Source organism: Uloborus diversus, chromosome 1 (genome assembly GCF_026930045.1).
Source record: "Uloborus diversus isolate 005 chromosome 1, Udiv.v.3.1, whole genome shotgun sequence".
NCBI classification, from domain to species: Eukaryota; Metazoa; Arthropoda; class Arachnida; order Araneae; family Uloboridae; genus Uloborus; species Uloborus diversus.
In genome coordinates this window covers 271,830,431-271,849,285 of record NC_072731.1, presented here as the reverse complement: position 1 = coordinate 271,849,285, position 18,855 = coordinate 271,830,431, and the positions used below count along the sequence as shown (strand labels likewise).

Sequence of the window (18,855 nt, the reverse complement as noted above, 5' to 3'; positions counted from 1 at the left end):
TTTAAGTATTTAAAAATACATAAGTAGATGTATTATATTAAGTGATTGCGTTAAAGTTTAGTTAATTGCAGTTATGATATTGTAAAAAGGGTCATCCACAAAGGATGTCATGCTTTGAGGAGGAGACGGGCTCATGAAATTGTGACAAGGGGAAGAGAGAGGGTGACAAAATGTGACATCACACAGTTTGTGACAATATGTTTGTAAAAAAATATGACGTGACAAGAGGAGGAGTTTGGGGCGAAGTGTGACACCTTGTGATAAAGGAGGCAGAGGGTCAAATATGCTGAAAAAAGTGTGACATCATTGAATGACACTCCATTAGTACTCCTTCAAAATCTCATTTTATTCCTTCAAAACTCCTCCAAAACTCCTTTATTTTATTGCTGGAATTGAGAACAAACCCTGTGAGGTCGCTAAAATTCTGGCTGAGGTTAACTTGTCATTATCTAAGTCCATTGACGTAAACGAAAGTGTTCTGTATCATTATCTGCTATCTAGGGGTGTTAATGACTAAAGAAACTTTCTGGCTTACACTTGAACTTATCTAAAATTTGGTATTCAGTGTTGAAATTCCAAAATTTAAATGTATTTTTAAAGTTTTTTCATTCGTTTAGACATATTTTTAAAGAAATTTGAAGGCAAAAAGTTCAACTCTCTCGTTAAGGATGCGAAACAATGACGCTGGCAATGTGATGTAAACGAAGTAGAAGAAAGAAAAGTTGAAAAAGCTAACAAATAGTGAGAAACAGCGAGAAAGAAGACAAAATTTTAAGAATTGATACTAAACACCACAATTAAAGAGAAAGAGAGAAAAACAAGTAGTTATGATATATACTTTTTTTTCTCTTTATTTTCTTCAGACAATAAATATATAAACGTTTGGAACAGGTAGGACAAAATTTCCGAAATTCGAAGGGAAATTCGGAACCCCCCCCCCCCCCCCTGTTACGATTGCAAATTTGTTTAAGATAGAATGGATATAGTAAATTATTAATTTTTCTTTACATTAAGATGCATAGACAAAGGCTGAAAGAAAGAATTTATTTCTGGTCTGGAGACGGCTGCAGCCTCATAGCCGCCCCCCTGGATTCGCCACTGCTATATGAGCATAATCAGCTATAGTGAAGGTCGATATAAACGGAGTCCTATAGCGGGGTTCGACTGTTTTACGACTATGGAATGGTTGTTCTTGGAGAACGACGATCACATCCACTGGAGTATTAGTATTGTTTTGTTCTTTCTACGATGATGCTTCTAGTAAGGGGGGCGTGGTCAAGCGTCCACTAGCTGGCACGAGCAGGCGACGGGTAGCCTGTACAGGTCACTGTGCACCCCCCGGTCTGTGCTCCAGGACAGGAGACTCTGCAGGCTGTACTGTTGGACACAGCTCGTCTTTACCTTGTCGTCGGTGTGGCTGCAGGGGTCGCCACTCGACCTAGAAAGACACGAGACAGGGTGTTAGGATTCCTACTCACAAGGTGGTTTGGTGGTTAGAGATGAACCAACTTTTCGAAAAAGTTGTTTGTTTACCGTATTGCATTCAGGCAGAAGCATAAACTAGACCAAACGAGAGACGATAAGAGTAGACCAGACTCGCTGATGGAAAAATGGGTTCATGGATACATCATGTGACTGGTGGGAGGCTTGGCGAAAACTTTGGCAGCATGGTTGCTAGATGGCAACATTAGCTATAGTTTGGGACTCGACATGTATTTTAAGACGTAATGTCACGTAAACCTTCAAATAATATAGTTTGCCATTTGGGGGAGAACAGTGGTAACAAAAAACGTAAATGACAATTTTTATTACCATGTGCATTACCACTCTAATCTTTATGTTACCAGTTGTAAATAATAATAAAAGCTGTAAATGACATTTACAACTTTTATCTTTTTTTTTTTTGTTTGTTTGTTTTACGTACAGTGAAATTCCGTTACAACGAATATCAATACAACGAAATTTCCGTTTCAACGAACTACATTTTCAGTCCCTATATAACTGCCATTACATTATTTGAATTCCATTACAACGAAATTCCCATTACAACGAACAAAATTTGCGCTCCCTTGAAGTTCGTTGTAACGGGATTTCACTGATTAAAATTTATAATAATTCTTTAAAATGCGCGAACAGGTATCACACAAAGAGAAATGTTTGAAAATGTTTTCGACCTGCACGGTTGACTAAATCAATTAGCATATTTTAGCCGGGGACATGAAATCGGCATTTATCTGAGACGACCCATATATTTATTCAAATTGCTGTTGTTTTCATGGTGTTTTCCCAAATATCCTTAATGTTATCTCTGTATTCCATCACCTGTTGGATTTTTATTTTGTTCTTTCTTTAAAAAAAAAGAAGTTTATTTCTTTTTAGTTTCCGATAAATATATTTGGTAAAAAAGTTACAGATTTTAGTAATGAAGTGAGCAAATGATTTTCCTAAATGTGCTAGATTAAAAAAATATCAGGTTGGTGTAATTTTTCTATTTATCAATGTTATTTTTCGATGTTTATTAAAATAGATAAATTACTAGAGTGTGCGATGAAATTATTGTCTTTAAAGTTTAAATGTTTTGAGGGGATTTTTAGTAATTGAAAATCAAATTCAAAGTCAGAAAGTTTCTGCCCCAGTTTTGCGGTAGTCTGTATCCGCCCTTGCAGTACCCTTTAGTGATGTGCCGGATCGTTAAAAAAGTAGATCCGCGGATACGGATCCGGATCATTAGTGTCAAGATCCGCGGAAACGGATACGGATCTCAAAATGTTTTTGCCCAATTCAGCTATCCAAGTGTCAAATTTATTACGGAAGGTATTCCCGTCAATGTAATAACACTGTTTCTTGAAAAAATGTCATCTACGACGAAAATTTAATAAAGACTATGATTTACTCTTTGAAGAAATCGCCGTTAAAATTGATGGAGAGTTGGAAGGAACGGGTCAGCGCTGCATTAATGCTTAGATGGAATGTGAAAAATTATTTCTAGCTTGCTCGGTAGATGTAGGATACAGGAGCAAGACTGTAAAGCTGCTACTGGATAGGCTAGAAATAATTTTTCGCATTTTAGTTCACCTTAAATGCAGCGCTGACCCATTCCACCCAACTGACTCCGACCGACGGAATAACAGAACCTTTACAAACAGTAAATAGAGACTTTTGTGTCACTTTTTTTGAAGGATGCCGGGAAAAACCAAAACGAAGAAAAACAGAAACCCCATATCAATAACAAAAACTAATATTAAACTAAAAATTAAAAAAAAAAACATGTCTCAGAGAGCCGTTGGCTTCTGAAATGATACCTTATAATTTAAATAATGAATAAAACCTAATTTAAACGGAATTTAAGAGTCTTTTATTCAAATATTTAAAAATTTTTAAAACAGAAAAGATCTGTTTAAGATCTGTCAAAAAAGTAACGGATACGGATCTTTATTTTTCCTCGGATATCCGCGGATACGGATACGGATATCCGGAACATCACTAAACCCTTATGCAATATACCGTGTTATTATTTACGATATGGCAGGGGAACAGGGGTTCGCCCCCCAAATCCCCCCCGCGTTTAGGGGGGTCGCGTGAACTGACCTGCAGACTTCGAGCCTGACCATCTGCGTGAAGCGTCCCTCGGCGAGCCCGCTGTCCATGTTGACGATGACCTTCCAGCGTCCTTGGGCGTTTTTCCCGCGCAGGGGCGCCCCGTAGCGCACGTCCGCCCCACAGATGGACCTCTCGCTCGTCCGGTTCGGCTCCGCCCCCAGCCCCGGCGTCGTGAAGCGCTCCAACACGTAGGCGTCCGAGTTGAGCGAGTAGTGCACGTCTTGCCTGAAACAGAGACAGTTTACGTCATCGAGTTTTCTTCCGAATAACTGGCGAAATTGCTGGAAAAACTGGCAATGTTTTTTTTTTCGACAGAAAATGAATATGTATATTGTCCGTTTTTCAGGAGAAGGCACTTCGGCACGCTTCCTCGAACGCAGAGTTCCATTTTACGCGGGGGTGATCGCAGTACGCAATCCACGCGCTTCTAAAGCTCGGCAATTAACTTCAACCGATTGGATTGGACGATTGATTGGATCAGCTGACCGCCCATGAATATTGATTAGCTCAACTGACCGCCCACTAAGCTCAACCGACTTATGATTGGCTCAACAGGCCGCCCATGAACATTGATTGGCTCAACTGACCGCCCACTAAGCTAAACTGAACTCTGATTGGCTCAACTGACCGCCTACTAAGCTTAACCGAACTTTGATTGGCTCAGCTGACCGCCCACTAAGCTCAGCTGACTATTGATTGGCTCAACTGACCGCCCACTAAGCTTAACTGACCTTTGGTATGCTCAACTACTGTCCTTTGAGCTCAACTGACAATTGATTGGCACAAATGACCGCTCACTAATTTCAGTAGTTCAACTGTCCAGGCAGCCTTATTTCAGTAAGTTACCGCCCTATAGCCAGGGCTAAGGAAGAAATACGTGAAAGCCTTATTTCACTTATTTCTGCCTTAGCCCTGGCTATAGGGCGGTAATTTACTGAAAATACCATGCCTTGCCTTCAATCTTCGAGTTGAACAGAACCATTGCTTCGGTCACTCGTCTGGTCAGTGCTAATTCTGTATTAGCTACCAGTTTGTTTGGCACTCTTGGCTTCCTTAAGAGGGTTTCCACCTCCGGCTCAGTCACTTCCTATGCCGGGCTGATGAGTGCTAATAAGCACGAAACTGCAGTCCTCGACTGGAATTGACTGAGCTGGCGGTGTATTTCGCAGACAGTCTTAACTTGGGCGCGCATTTTAATGTGCAAAAAAGTCTTAGTGTCCTCTACATCACTTGCTTCACTCGTCTGTTGGCATTTTACTTATTCTTACATTTTAAAAACTGCTGCTTTTACAGCAAAATGCTATGATCCGAATATACCTTCTGCCGAAAACAGCGAAATAGAATCATCGGATACCACGTGACTGGGGAGGAGTCAAGTGCTTTCTCGTGGAAGACGGACAATACATATTATTTTTTATAATTTCAGATGTAGGAAGGAAAGAACCAAGAAGGGAGGACGAGAGAGAGAGAGGAGGTGAGTCATAAAAAATATTATACAAACGAAGTAAACGATTTCATTTATATTTATTTAGAATTAAAAATAACTTAAATGAAATTGAAGGGCTTGCTGCGGGAGGAAGTTCTAATTTCACCGTTTTAGGGTGAATAGGGGAGGGTGAATTAGGGTGAATATTAGGAGGTGAGTCATAAAAAATATTATACAAAGTAAACGATTTCATTTATATTTATTTAGAATTAAAAATAACTTAAATGAAATTGAAGGGCTTGCTGCGGGAGGAAGTTCTAATTTCACCGTTTTAAAAAGGTCTGCATTAAAAAAAAACTTAAAACACCAATCCACTTTTTTCTTTCTCATCTTTTAATAATTCCCCGCGAACGCTCACGAATACAGTCATACACTACGAGAAGTCGTAAAATGTTTTAAAATTTTAGAATGAGAGTGGATGTTTTTTCAACCTTAACACAGACATTTTGTGAAAACATTGAAATTAGAACTGCCTCCTCTTTGCAGGGTCCATCGTCATAACTAACAAGCATAAGAATGGCTAAAAGTTCAGTTGGGCAATAAATATACTACCTTTCGTACACGAATGGATATATTACCTATTCCACACCGAGGAGCTACTTTGCTCAAGAACACGTGACTTGCACAAGAAACATGCGTCATGGTTGTGCTTTCCACTGCTAACAAGTCTACTATCTATTTTTACTAGAACGGAGCTCGGACGGACATCAGACATGAAATGCGGCGAGATAAAAGAGCCCCCGAATCAGACCACCACCTCCTACATAGGTCACACTACATACATTTCGTAGGAGGTGGTAATCAGACACGAGGAAATGCGCTAGGTGGTTGCAAGGACCAATATCCGACTCTGTCTAAGAAGCATGCGCAAGATCCTCTTATATAAGATAGCCGATGATTGAGCAACCCGCGTGTTTCAACAATGAAACTGCATGATCATTTGATACTATGTTTTGGTCATGCAGGGAAAAGGCTCTATTGTGACAAGGCTGAACTCGATCCGGTCGCTTCACTGTTTAACTGGTAAGACTGCGTCATTGCAGGGGAATGAAGAAACGAAAACAATGAACGCTATCCACTAGAGTTTAGGGTTTATCCACTGGAGTTAGGGTTTACAATTTCAACTCTCAAACTGAAACGAAAACAATGAACGCTATCCACTAGAGTTTAGGGTTTATCCACTGGAGTTAGGGTTTACAATTTCAACTCTCAAACTGAAACGAAAACAATGAACGCTATCCACTAGAGTTTAGGGTTTATCCACTGGAGTTAGGGTTTACAATTTCAACTCTCAAACTGAAACGAAAACAATGAACGCTATCCACTAGAGTTTAGGGTTTATCCACTGGAGTTAGGGTTTACAATTTCAACTCTCAAACTGAAACGAAAACAATGAACGCTATCCACTAGAGTTTAGGGTTTATCCACTGGAGTTAGGGTTTACAATTTCAACTCTCAAACTGAAACGAAAACAATGAACGCTATCCACTAGAGTTTAGGGTTTATCCACTGGAGTTAGGGTTTACAATTTCAACTCTCAAACTATCACCAAACAGGCAATGGCGTTGTTCAATTTTCACCCGTCATACCATGACGGGCGACTTCCCAGTCTACAGATAGTTATCAATATAATGGAAATACCTGTGAATACAAGGGACATTTTTGAATGCGCTACGTAAGCATTAAAGAATAAAAATAGCAAACAGGTTTTATTCTTATAAACAGCATTGTATATGTTCTGGTAGAGGGCTGAATTGAAGTTCTGAAAGTCTTGGACTTTTTTTCAAGCGCGCGAAATGCCAGACCACTCAAACTTTCAAAGAGACCAGTATTGCTGGAGCGCGTATAGCAGGGAGGTAGAACTCCGTGCTCTAGAGTTACTGTGTCTAGAGCCGTGACAGCATACACACAGCACGATAGGACGAGCTCGGCAAAGCAAAGCAATGGACAGAAAGAGAAAGTCAGTGAAAGAAACCGACGGCCATCGAAGCGGATTGTAAAATCTAAAGACCGAGCACCAGCAGGCAGCAGAAGTGACCACAGGACTCCATCACCATCTGGATTCACCAGTGTGAGTGATTGCAGTCAGAAGGCACCTTTATCAACGGAACATTTACGGCAGAGTAGCGATTCCCAACTCACTTGTCACAGAGTGCTTCTGTGTGTCCGTCCAGAACAAGAACGGAAACAAGAGGAGGAGGGGCATCGCCGTCTCCTTGATCCAAGTTATAGGGACTTCCTTCAGGTATATTTACGATACTGAAGTTCCAATAACGCAATTTTACATAATCTTCGATGGCGTAAAGGGAAGGTACAGCTCTTTCTGGAAATTCAAGCCTTGAAAACGAAATCGCAGTCCATCTCTTATTACTTTAGTCTAGAGATAGGGACTGGAACTTTCTACAGGATTGGTTTCGAAATTGAAGTTCCAAAACCTCAATTTTAGACTATCTTAGATGATGTTAGAGGTAGATTCGAGGGATCTAAGTGAATATTTTTCGAAAGAAACACAACTGTAGGACACCTGTGATTTCGTAAAGTTAAGCGATAGGTTTAGTACACGCCTCCAAGTATTTTTAGAAATTGAAGTTCCAAAGTGTAAGGAGTCAAAAATTATCGCCTCCTCCTTGAAAATTTTCTGGATCCGTCCTTGCCACAGAACTCAATCAACATCTTGATTCACCGTTGTCAGTGATTACAGTTAGAAGGCACTTTCATAAACAGAACTACGGAAGAGTCAGATTCCCAAGTTTCACAGATGTTAATGCTGAACGTCGTCTACAGTGGTGCCACACTCACAAATCCTGGTTTCGATTCCGAGTCACAACTGACTACAACTGTATTTATGTCGAGGACTGCATACTAAGTGCCTTGCCTCCATTATTTTTATACCGATAGATGGCAGCACCATCACCGGATCGAACAGTTAATGAGAATTTAGAATTAGTCCAGGATCTAATAGCTACCTGGTGCTGGCACCCCCAGAGGTATCGTTTCACTTGGAGGACATTGAGACCACGAGCCTATTTAACGTCGCCCAGTCCCCTTTAATGACGACGGTGGGTCTTCGACCATCGAGGTTCGAACTCAGGACTCTCCGGCCCCGAATCCGACACTCTACCGATCGGGCTACCACGGCCCCCAAATCCTGGTTGATTGATGATCGGGAGAGAGCAATATGGTCTTACAAATCGTCTTTCAGACTTTTCCCTACTACACGTTTGCAGGACACCAGCACAATCGTATGATCGTGATTCTCTCCTTCCAACTGTCAAGCATGGAGGAGGATTTGTCATGATAAGGACAGCCATATCGTCGGTATACACTGGACCAGTTGTAAGCCTATTGTAAGGAAAGATCGCTAGGGAGACATAGAGAGACATTTTTGCTGACCAGATCCATCATATGATGCTAAGTTTCTTTCCTGAGCAGGGGTAATTGTGTTTCGGTATTTTACCGAATTTCTGGTATTTTCGGACGTATTTCCGGTATTTTATGTCCGAAAATACCGGAATTATGTTTTGTTATGCTTTTATCTCCCTTCCTTCGCAATTTTTTTAAATTATATAATACTCATCAAATATACCTGCAAGAGCCTTAAGATGGCCACCTATTCCTTAAGATGGACAAATGTCAAGATAATTTGTATAACAGCAGCTCAAAAGTAACTTTGTGACCCATTAAAAATTTAATCAAATGTACACACACTATTTTGACTCACAACTATTTAATACTATGGCAAAGGTACACTTAAGTAATAGGGGCCAAAGATTACCCCCCCCCCCGTTCTCACTTTGAAACTTCCAGGTATTTTTTGATGAACTCACAATCACCCCTGTGCAGGAGATGGAATTTACGAAGATTGTAATGCACCAGAGGGTGTCAAGACATTTTGTGTGAAAATGGCTCCGGTATCAAGACAAAAAGTACTTTGCCCTCTCTATAAAAAAAAAAACTTGAAACCTATTGGGGCAAGTGTGTAAATGTTGATAGAAATTATGTGGAGAAGTGGGATTGTAGAAAAAACCTTTTTTTTCCCCCTCCAGGTCAGTTATTCTTCAACTATTGAATGACCCTCGTACACATATATTTGTAAGTGTGAGTGTGTAAATGCACACAATTTACCAAACTTTCACACAAATTACCGTCATCAGTTTCTGTGAAGGTTTTTAGATTTCTTGCTGTTAAGAATATTTTATGCAGTTTTGAATTTATGTTTGAGCCAGGGGGTCATGTCCAATTCTTCAACCCCCACCCCATCCCTAAATGTAATATTATTATATAATAAATAAATTACTAATTAAAATTAATATTATTATATATTACATTATTACATGTATCGATTAACTCCATAAAACAAAAAGTCGAGAAAAATTATGAAGAAGATGGTGTTATCCATTGGAATGAATAGACCCTCGTGTTACATTTTCTGCCCTCACAGGGTCAGAAATGTACTGAACCAAAATTTTAATATAAATTCACATGCTGAGCATTGATTAAGCACTATTAAAGCAAAAATGATGATTTTTTTTTAAAAAGTGGAGTTAATCGATTAGGGAACTGAGGCGTCCATACATATGTGAGTGCACACAGAAAAGAGTTTTCGAAATATTTGAAGAAATGTGTGTCGAATTCAATGCCAACAAGAGGGAGATGTTGGAATGAGACGGCTTTTCGCGCCTTTTTTTTCAGCGGTAACCAAATAAACCAGCTTGTACAACAAAGCTAACGTACAATAGATAAAAAATCAATTTGAGTTTTGACCTCTTGAATTCAAATTATGTTTTTCGCAATCACGAGCGTGTGTATGTAGGCGTGTGTGTTTGTGTGTGGGGGGTATGTGTGTTTGTGTGTAGGGGGTATGTGTATGTGTGTGTAGGCATATGTGTTTGTGTATGTGTGCAGGCATGAGTGTGTGGGTAGTTGTGTGTATGTTTATGTTTTTGTGTGTGTGTATGTGTAGGTGTCTGTATGTATGCGTGTGGTGTATGTGATTGTGTGTGTGTATGTGTGTATGTGATTGTGTGTGTGTATGTGTAGGTGCATGTGTGTGTATGATTGTGTGTGTGTATGTGTTTGTGTATATGTGTAGGTGTATGTGTGTGTATGTGATTGTGTTTGTGTATGTGTGTAGGTGTATGTGATTGTGTGTGTGTAGGTGTATGTGTGTGTATGTCATTGTGTGTGTGTATGTGTTTGTGTATATGTGTAGGTGTATGTGTGTGTATGTGATTGTGTTTGTGTATGTGTGTAGGTGTATGTGATTGTGTGTGTATGTGCAGGTGTATATGTGTAGGTGTATGTGTGTGTATGTGATTGTGTGTGTGTATGTCATTGTGTGTGTGTATGTGTTTGTGTATATGTATAGGTGTATGTGTGTGTATGTGATTGTGTTTGTGTATGTGTGTAGGTGTATGTGCGTGTATGTGTTACTATGTGTGTACTATGTCTACGAAAATTCACAGCTATAAACGGGCGGCAAATAGGGGGGTCACCCAGGATCAGAAATGTACTGAACTAAAAGCTTAATACAAATTCACATTCTAAGCATTGATTAAGTACTATTAAAACGAAAATGATGATTTTTTTTGAAAGTGAAGTTAATCGATTCGGAAATTGAGGCATCGATATATCGATTCATCTTACCTCGGATAATCTTTATCCTCGAAGCACATGGATGCGTTGCTCTGGAGAGCGCAAGCGGGCGTCACCGAACCGTCTCCCTCACCGGATCCGGGGCGGGCCGGATTCATGAACTGGAAGTTCGCATCCGGACGTTCGAAAGCGTTCCCGGATCCTCCCATGGCCGGATGGAACGCCGGACTGTGGAACGTGGACAGGTTCGGGTAGTCCCCGAAGGGTCGGTTCCTGAAGAAAGTTTCGCCTTCGGTGCTATTCACCCGACTGTCCGTGGAGGGCTGCTGCTGTAGAACGTTCAGGGCATCCCTGTAAGGGTCCCTTCCGAAGGGCCTGGGTAGGGGGAAGAACCTCCTGGCGGGAGAATCATCCTCAGTCGCATTCTGGGAGGGTAGACTTTCCTCCGTGGCGTAGCCAGCATCCCTCACCGGGTACCTCATGTAAAAGTCCGTCTGGCTGTCCTGGGGTGGGGCCTGCAGACGAGTCCCGAAGGGGACCGGATCGGGCTCGTTCGGAGTCGGTTCTTCTAATTTGGTTGGTTGGTTTTCCCGTGGGATGTCTTGTTGGCGTTGACCGTTGGGAGGAACGGGATTCCCTCCTGGCGACTGGAATCGGATGTACCTGCGGCAACAAGAAAACGTTTCAACTTCTCCTGTGGTGGCCTTAAAACCTCTACTTTATGGTTCCGCTAATATATTCATCTAGTTTTCCATTCATGTAATATTTCCTGTTATTTTAAATCGATTCGGGCCTTATTTACACCTACCTTTATGTTACCTACCTTTTTGTATTTTTCGGGTAGCCAACGATTTTGCTGTTTACTCGAGATCCTATAGTTACTGTCCAACCACGGATTACATGGAATTTTCAAACGTCCAGATAGGACGAATCTATGTGAATAAGGGGGAAAAGTAAAAATTTGATGCCCGTATTAAACTCATTTGAATGAGACTCTGCTTTTGCAAAAGCTGGCATCGCTAAAAAATAATAGATTCGCCCATTTCCGGCTGTAAAACGGATGTTTCTCTTTCCATACAATCCGTGGTCAGACAGTAGTCCCTAATTACCATGGTCTCACTAAATTTTCGCTTACGCTTACCAGGGTTCGTACGCTCCTTCAAAACTCCTCCAATGGTCCTTCATTTATGAAATTTTTTGGAAGGGCCCTTCAAACTCCTTCATTTTGGTATTAACTCCTTCAAAACTCTTTCTTTTTTAGTTCAAGACTACATAATCTTCCTGTATGACGGTAACTTACAATACTTTGATCGACAACTAACTTCGTCACAAGGGCCTTTTATACATGAAGTAAAACATGCTTAAGTGGTGCTTGGCTATTTTTTCAAGTTTTATGATTATTGTTTTTCCTCCACCAGACTCTCAGCAGCAAAAGTCAGGTTGTCTAATTATTATTTAAATATTTAAAACTACATAAATAGATATACTACATTAAGTGATTGTGTTGAAAAACAATTGTTTAGAGTTATGATATAGTAAAAAGGGTCATCCACAAGTTATGCCATGCCTTGAGGATGAGACAGGCTCACGAAATTGTGACAAGGGGAAGAGAGAGGGTGACAAAAAGTGACATCACAGTTATTGTAACAATATATTTATAAATAATATGACGTGCAACAAGAGGAGGAGTTAGGTGAAGTGTGACACTTTGTGATAAAGGGGAAAGGGGGTCAAATACGTTTAAAAAAAGTGCGACTTTATTTTTATGACAGCCCATTAGTACTCCTTCAAAAACTCATTTTACTCCTTCAAAACTCCTCCAAAACTCCTTCATTTTGTTTCTGAAATTGAGTACGAACCCTGGCTCACGGGCCTTGACAATTTATGACTTTTCTGTGTTAAATCGATGCAGCTCATGCATCCACCAATCATTGTCAATGTTTCAAAGTTTGTTCAGTTTCAGTTGGACGTCACCCATTTTGACCGCAAGAGGCGCCACAGGGAACCCCTGCATCCACCAATCAATGGCAAAGTATTGGAAACAGGGGGTGCCGTGTGGCACCCTCTTTGTTGCCATGGGTTTCATTCAGCGATTGCCACGGCCTATAAGAATTAAGTGAGGCCATGGGAAAACCTAACCTGGTAGCATTTGCAGGCTCGGCTGATCATCGACAGCATTTCGACCTTGCCAGGTTAAGGTTGCCCAACTACAGCCAGCTTCTCAGCATTAAGTTCTGTGGGTGGATTTATTGCGGATGAAAATGAATAATGGAACTGAATATTTTCCATGTAGTCTCTTCTCTACATAGTATAAAATGTAGTCTCCAAAAAGCGTCTGTGTGTTTGAACTCGCAAAACTGGAGAACTACCCGGCCGATTTCGGTGAAATTTTCACAGTTTGTTCCTTTAAGTCCTGAGAAGGTTTGCAGACCAGTTCGAATAAAATTCGATGAATAGTTCTTTTTTTTTTTCCAATTTAGGTCCTATTTTCACATAAATTCTCAAATATGGAGGTGAAAAATTACCTGCACATATTAATATTACATATCGTTAGAAAGGGTAGATTTTTCCGCGTTCTACGCAATTTGTTCCAATGCTCGAACTTTAGTTCGGCGGGAGTTATTTGCGTTTTTTGCTCGAATTTTTTTTAGGCTTAGCTGAAATTTAGGCACTACTTTCTTCTTAAATAAATCAATAAAAAGTGAAGGAATTGTCCCACAGTTTTCTCTTTGACACCATTGGAAAAAGCGTCATTTTTTACTCCAGATCTGATTCGACCTATGGTCGAAAAAAATAAGCTTTTATCTCGAAAGGAAAAAAAGTTACAAGACTTTTTAAATCAAGTTTAAGAAATCTCATTTCCATTCAAATTGTGAACCATTTTCTTTCGCATTTTAATTCCTAAAACTTATTTTGTGTTTCCATGGTTACGCTTTTGAAGTCCATCCTCTGGATTTAATTTCTTAAAAGTATTTTAATATTTGTCGCCATTGTTTGGACGGGAAATTTTGCATGATTTTTTTTATTATTATTTATTTATCTAAGCCTGATTGTTGAATTTACGTCATTTGACGCAATTTTTATTTTCAAGATAGACCGGGCAAAGCCGGGCAACGCAGCTAGTTGTTCATGTTTTCTAATTATGATTGCTCGCAATGCGTGTACTACGGCGACATAAGGGTGGTTCAGAAAAACTTTTTTTTCAGCTAGAGTCCAGGACCCCCCCCCCTTTTTTTACACTTACTAATAGTATTATGCTGTAAAAGTTTTAGCTTCTTACTCAAATTTTAAGACGGTGCTCAATGACCCCTCCATTTAGAATGAGCAGTAGCATAGAAAATGCCACACATTGAGAAATATTTCATTTCTACAGTTGTTTTTTGTAAATAATTGTTTTATTGCAATGTATATACATATTTCTATTGTATATTATAATATGTAGCATTGTTTATTCAGTTTAATGCACTTTTTTAACCCCCCTCCCCATAGGTATGAAGTTTGGGTGAGGGGGGGGGTTGAGCACCCTCTTTCAGTCGAAATAGGAAGATGAAATTCTTCCAGTATATTGCTATCCACAAGTCTAAAAATACGAGGGGGGAACCCAAAAGAAACCGGACTGATGGTACGGTGCCAATCCTAGATGTAGTAGAGTGTTCTCCAGCTAGATGACTACAAAAGAGCTTCACAAACCATCTCTGCAAGTGGCATCAGTTTAGTTGGTAACGTCTGATCGTTGGGTTGGTTTTCTCAGGCGTTGTTTCTTTCCGCCTGCGAACTCATTATGGCAGATTTGAAAGAACAAACGAAACTTGAAATTTTGCTACTCCTGCATGAAAGACTTGAAAAGTCTTGAAAAGTCGGCAATGGATTAGCTTGCCAAACGTTTCAGCAAGCTTTCAAGATCGCTGCTATGAGCCGTACATAAGTTTTTGAGCGGTTTGGGCGCTTTAAACGTGGTAGCACGAATGTTGAAGATCATGCTCGCTCTGAGCACCCTTCAACGTCCCGAAATGATGAAAATTTTGAAAAAATCTGCCAAAAAATCAAAGAGCGTCATCGTTTTGCGATTGACGAAACTTTAGAAGAAACAAGAGAGAGTTGGAGCTCGCTTGGGCGATTGGAAGGATGGTTCCTTCACAATGATAACGCTCCCGTACACACAACCTTCACTATTAACCGCTAATTGGCCTCTCAGGGATGGCAAGTCGTTCTTCGACCCCCGTATTCACCAGACCTAGCCGCCTGTGATCTTTTACTGTTTCCAAGGGTGAAAAAAATCTGAAAGTGAAGCGTTTTGATGATGTAGAGGCTGACGAGCACTGGACATGGTCAAAGTTAAGGAGTTCCAGGGGAGCTTCTAACAGTGGAAAACAAGAATTAACAAGTGTATTGCATCTAAGGGCTCAACTGCCCGCCCACTAAGCTAAACTGACCATTGAGCGACTCAGCTGACCGCCTACTAATCTCAACCGACCTTTGACTCGCTCAACTGACAACCCACTAAGCTCAACTGGCCATTGATTGGCTCAACTGCCCGCCCACTAAGCTAAACTGACCATTGAGCGACTCAGCTGACCGCCTACTAATCTCAACCGACCTTTGACTGGCTCAACTGACAACCCACTAAGCTCAACTGGCCATTGATTGGCTCAACTGACAGCCCACTAAGCTCAACCGACATTTCATTGGCTCAGCTGACCGCCCACTAAGCTCACCTGACCATTGATTGGCTCAACTGACAGCCCACTAAGCTCATCCCAACTTTGGTTGGCTCAACTGACCGCCCAATAAGCTGATCCGACGTTTTATTGGCTCTACGGAGCGCTCACTAAGCTGAACTGACCATTGATTGGTTCAACTGACCGCCCGCTAATTTCAAAAGTTCAACTGACCTTTGATTGACATGACTGACCGCTCACTAAAGGAGACTAAAGAAATTTTGTGAATAAACTAATAAATAAATATTTTAGAACAAAAATCGGGTTATTTTTGGGTCCCCCCTCGTAGTGAGGTGTGTCCCGGTATCTAGGAGAAACTTTTTTTTTTACATGTAGTTTTGAACCACCGTAGGCGACATACCTTGGCGTGAATGGCGGCGAAGCGGGGTTGTTGGCGAGGAAAGGGTTGCCGAAGACGTTATTCCCCGCGACTGCGCCGTAGTAGTTTGGCGGCACTTGGAACTGAGGGCTGGGCGGAGTCGGGTGCCGGAAGTAGGCTGCGTAGTCGGGCCTGTCCACCGTCTCGTAACTTCCGCTCAACAGGTGGCCCTGGAGGGTCCTGGAAGGGTCGACGAGCTGGTACTGGGAGTTCTGGAACAGCGGGGACTGGAAGAGGGGCACGAGGCCGGGGTCTTGCATCAGGCTCGGATACCCCCCGTTGTCCCTCGCGGCGGGGAACGATGCCTGGAAGTTGGCGAAGTCCGTGAATCCGACCGGCGGGGTGTTCAGGAATCCGCTCTGGACGGAAGTCGGCAGGATGCTGTTCGGACCGACGAAGTTCCGGTGCTGGGCGACGAACGGATTCTGCAGCACGGGTCCCGGTCCGAACGACGCGTACTGGGGCTGCCGGAATGCGGGCGAGTAGGACACCTGGGGCTGAATCTTCGCGGCCTGGTCCTCGTCCGACTTGGAATCCGGTTCCTGCCTCTGGCTGATGGAGGATTCGTACGGTTTCCGGTAGCCGCCCTGAGTCAACTGTAGCAGGGGCGGGTTGTCCTGGTCCCTGTCCCTCTTCGGCGGGTAGACGGGCGGAGGGGGGAAGCGGTCGTCCGCTTTGGGGGGCTGCGGGTCGTCGAACTCCACCCCGGGTCGGGTCTGTCTCTGCCCGAATTCCGGATTCAGGTCTCCTTGTCTCCGCAGTTGGTCCGGGTACAGCACCGTGACGGACAGGAACTCGTCTTCGTCCGGCTTTTTGGACTCTTCTTTGGATTCGTCGTCTTCGGTGTCGTCCATCAGGGACTCGAAGAATTCTGCAAAGGAGAATGCGATCAGAGACACATATTTTTTTGGAATCTGGTTCAGAAATGCCATTTGGAACAAACACTTGCCTACCTGACGAATATGACAGAGTTGTTGGCATGGTTCTCGTGTTCTGGTGGGTGCAAACGAAGAGTGTAAGCTGAATGAAGCGTGAATTTCCAGAGACCTTCAAAGGAGGCGCTGAAGGTCTCAGAAAATCAGAGTCAGTATGTTTTGATACGTGATATAAGCATGTACCGTCTGTAATGTTACAGTTAACATTTTAATGGCATGACAAGAGGCAAAATTAATTTCTTCAGCCTAAACTGCAAATTTTTTTAGCTTAGGCGAAAGAATCGGAGTTCGTACATTGCCTATGTCTGAAAGTTAATTAAGATATATTTTAACACTAGTGGTGCCCGCACGGCTTTGCCCGTAATAGAAAAATTAAAAGGTCTTTTGGTTCGCCTGTATATTTACGAATAATGTATGGTGAATTTTCTCGCCAACTGGCTTGTGCCCATGTTACGGTTCCACGTTATGATAATTTCTTATCTCGCCGATTTGGCTTGTGCCCATGTTACGGTTCCACGTTATGATAATTTCGTAATTTACTCGTCCATCTTATGATATTTTTGTCCTTAAACTTGGAATAGAAAAAGAACCACATCGAATGTTCGAAACATCGCTCCGAGGTGCACACCCCCATGCTACATACTAACTTTGTGCTAAATTTCATGAAAATCGACCGAACGGTCTAGGCGCAATGTGCGTCACAGAGATCCTGACAGACAGAGGGACATTCAGCTTTATTATTAGTAAAGATAATTGCAGCGCTGTCCCATTTCCCCCATCCCTTCCCCAATCTTAGCGGAGGCTTCGGTTGCGAATAAATCATTTTCGTGATTAAGTTTCCGCCGTAGATGAAATTTTTAAAGAAATAGTGCATTTACCCTGACGTGAATCCCTTCCTTGACAAAACTCACAATTGGCAAATTGAATTGAGTAAAAAAAAAACAGAGAACCGTGTCCGTATCCGTGTTCGCGAATCTTGACACTAATGATCCGGATCCGTATCCATAGCATAAGCTTCAACTTGAGTACTCTCGGCAAAATTAAATTCAAAGTTACCCTTTGACGGGTGCCTCCATCTGGTGGGAAAATTATCTGTCGAAATTATTGTGCCAGTGGCATCCGCCGATGGAAGTGCCAAGTGAACAAATGGATTGGTAACGCAGTGGCGTAGCGAGAAAAAATCCTTGGGGGGGGGGGGTTAATTTTTTCTGAAGTTTAAAGTAAAGCTACTATGCCCTCAAGTTTAAACACACACACACACATATATATATGTATATATGTATGTATGTATGTATATGTATGTATGTAAGTGTACACAGTGAAGCAGCACAGTTTATACGTTTTTGAAGGGACTGTGAAAAAAAATATAATTGATAAAAACGTACAAAACAGAAACGTATAAACGGTGCTTCACTGTATATATATATATATATATATATATATATATATATATATATATATATATATATATATATATATATATATATATATATATATATATATAAAATTTTTGGGGGCTCATGGGGGGTTCTAACCCCCTATCCCCCCATGGCTACGCCACTGTGGTAACGCAACAGGTCTGTAAATGGTGAAAGCGCAGCCTCATTATTAGAGACGCAGAAGAATTGTGCAATAAAATAACTGCATCCTTACCCAATTCTGCTTTTGCGTCATCGCCGAACGGAGGTAGTCCGTCTTTCGAATCCTCGGCAGGTGTCGGTTCCGTCTCTTTGCTGCTTTGGGAGGGGGTGACAGACATCTCCAACTTCGTCTGCTCCGCGGAAGAAGGAAGGGAGGACTGTCCCTCCGCAGCGACAACCAACAGAACGATCTGAAACAGAAGTATATATATATATATATATATGTATATATATATAAAATAAGCAAACAAAATTTCAAATATTAAACAATTATATAAAAATAATGATGATAAAAAGGAAAATTGCAAATAGCATTAAGTAGGAAAAGATAAAGTATGAATCCAGAGCTCATCAGCCGTGGAGGATACATAATTTATGGTCAAAAGACCAAAAATTTAACTATGAACTAAAAGAGAATGTTTAAGCTCCAGTACAGCTCCAGCTCTAGTTTATTGTTTATAGTTTAGCAAGTGGTGCATTTGCCCAATGTTACTCTATATTG

General features: G+C 41.4%; 1 protein-coding gene across 1 annotated transcript; it reads right to left on the bottom strand.

Moving 5' to 3' along the window:
• Window positions 1-1,014: 1,014 nt before the first annotated feature.
• LOC129220779 (uncharacterized) lies at window positions 1,015-18,544 on the bottom strand. The gene is made up of 5 exons (XM_054855212.1): window positions 18,367-18,544; window positions 15,761-16,649; window positions 10,733-11,344; window positions 3,589-3,825; window positions 1,015-1,438 (listed from the first exon to the last, which is right to left on the bottom strand). The coding sequence occupies exons 1-5, from the start codon at window positions 18,470-18,472 to the stop codon at window positions 1,276-1,278; spliced, it is 2,007 nt and encodes a 668-aa protein (XP_054711187.1). The 5' UTR covers window positions 18,473-18,544; the 3' UTR covers window positions 1,015-1,275.
• Between the last annotated feature and the right edge of the window lie 311 nt (window positions 18,545-18,855).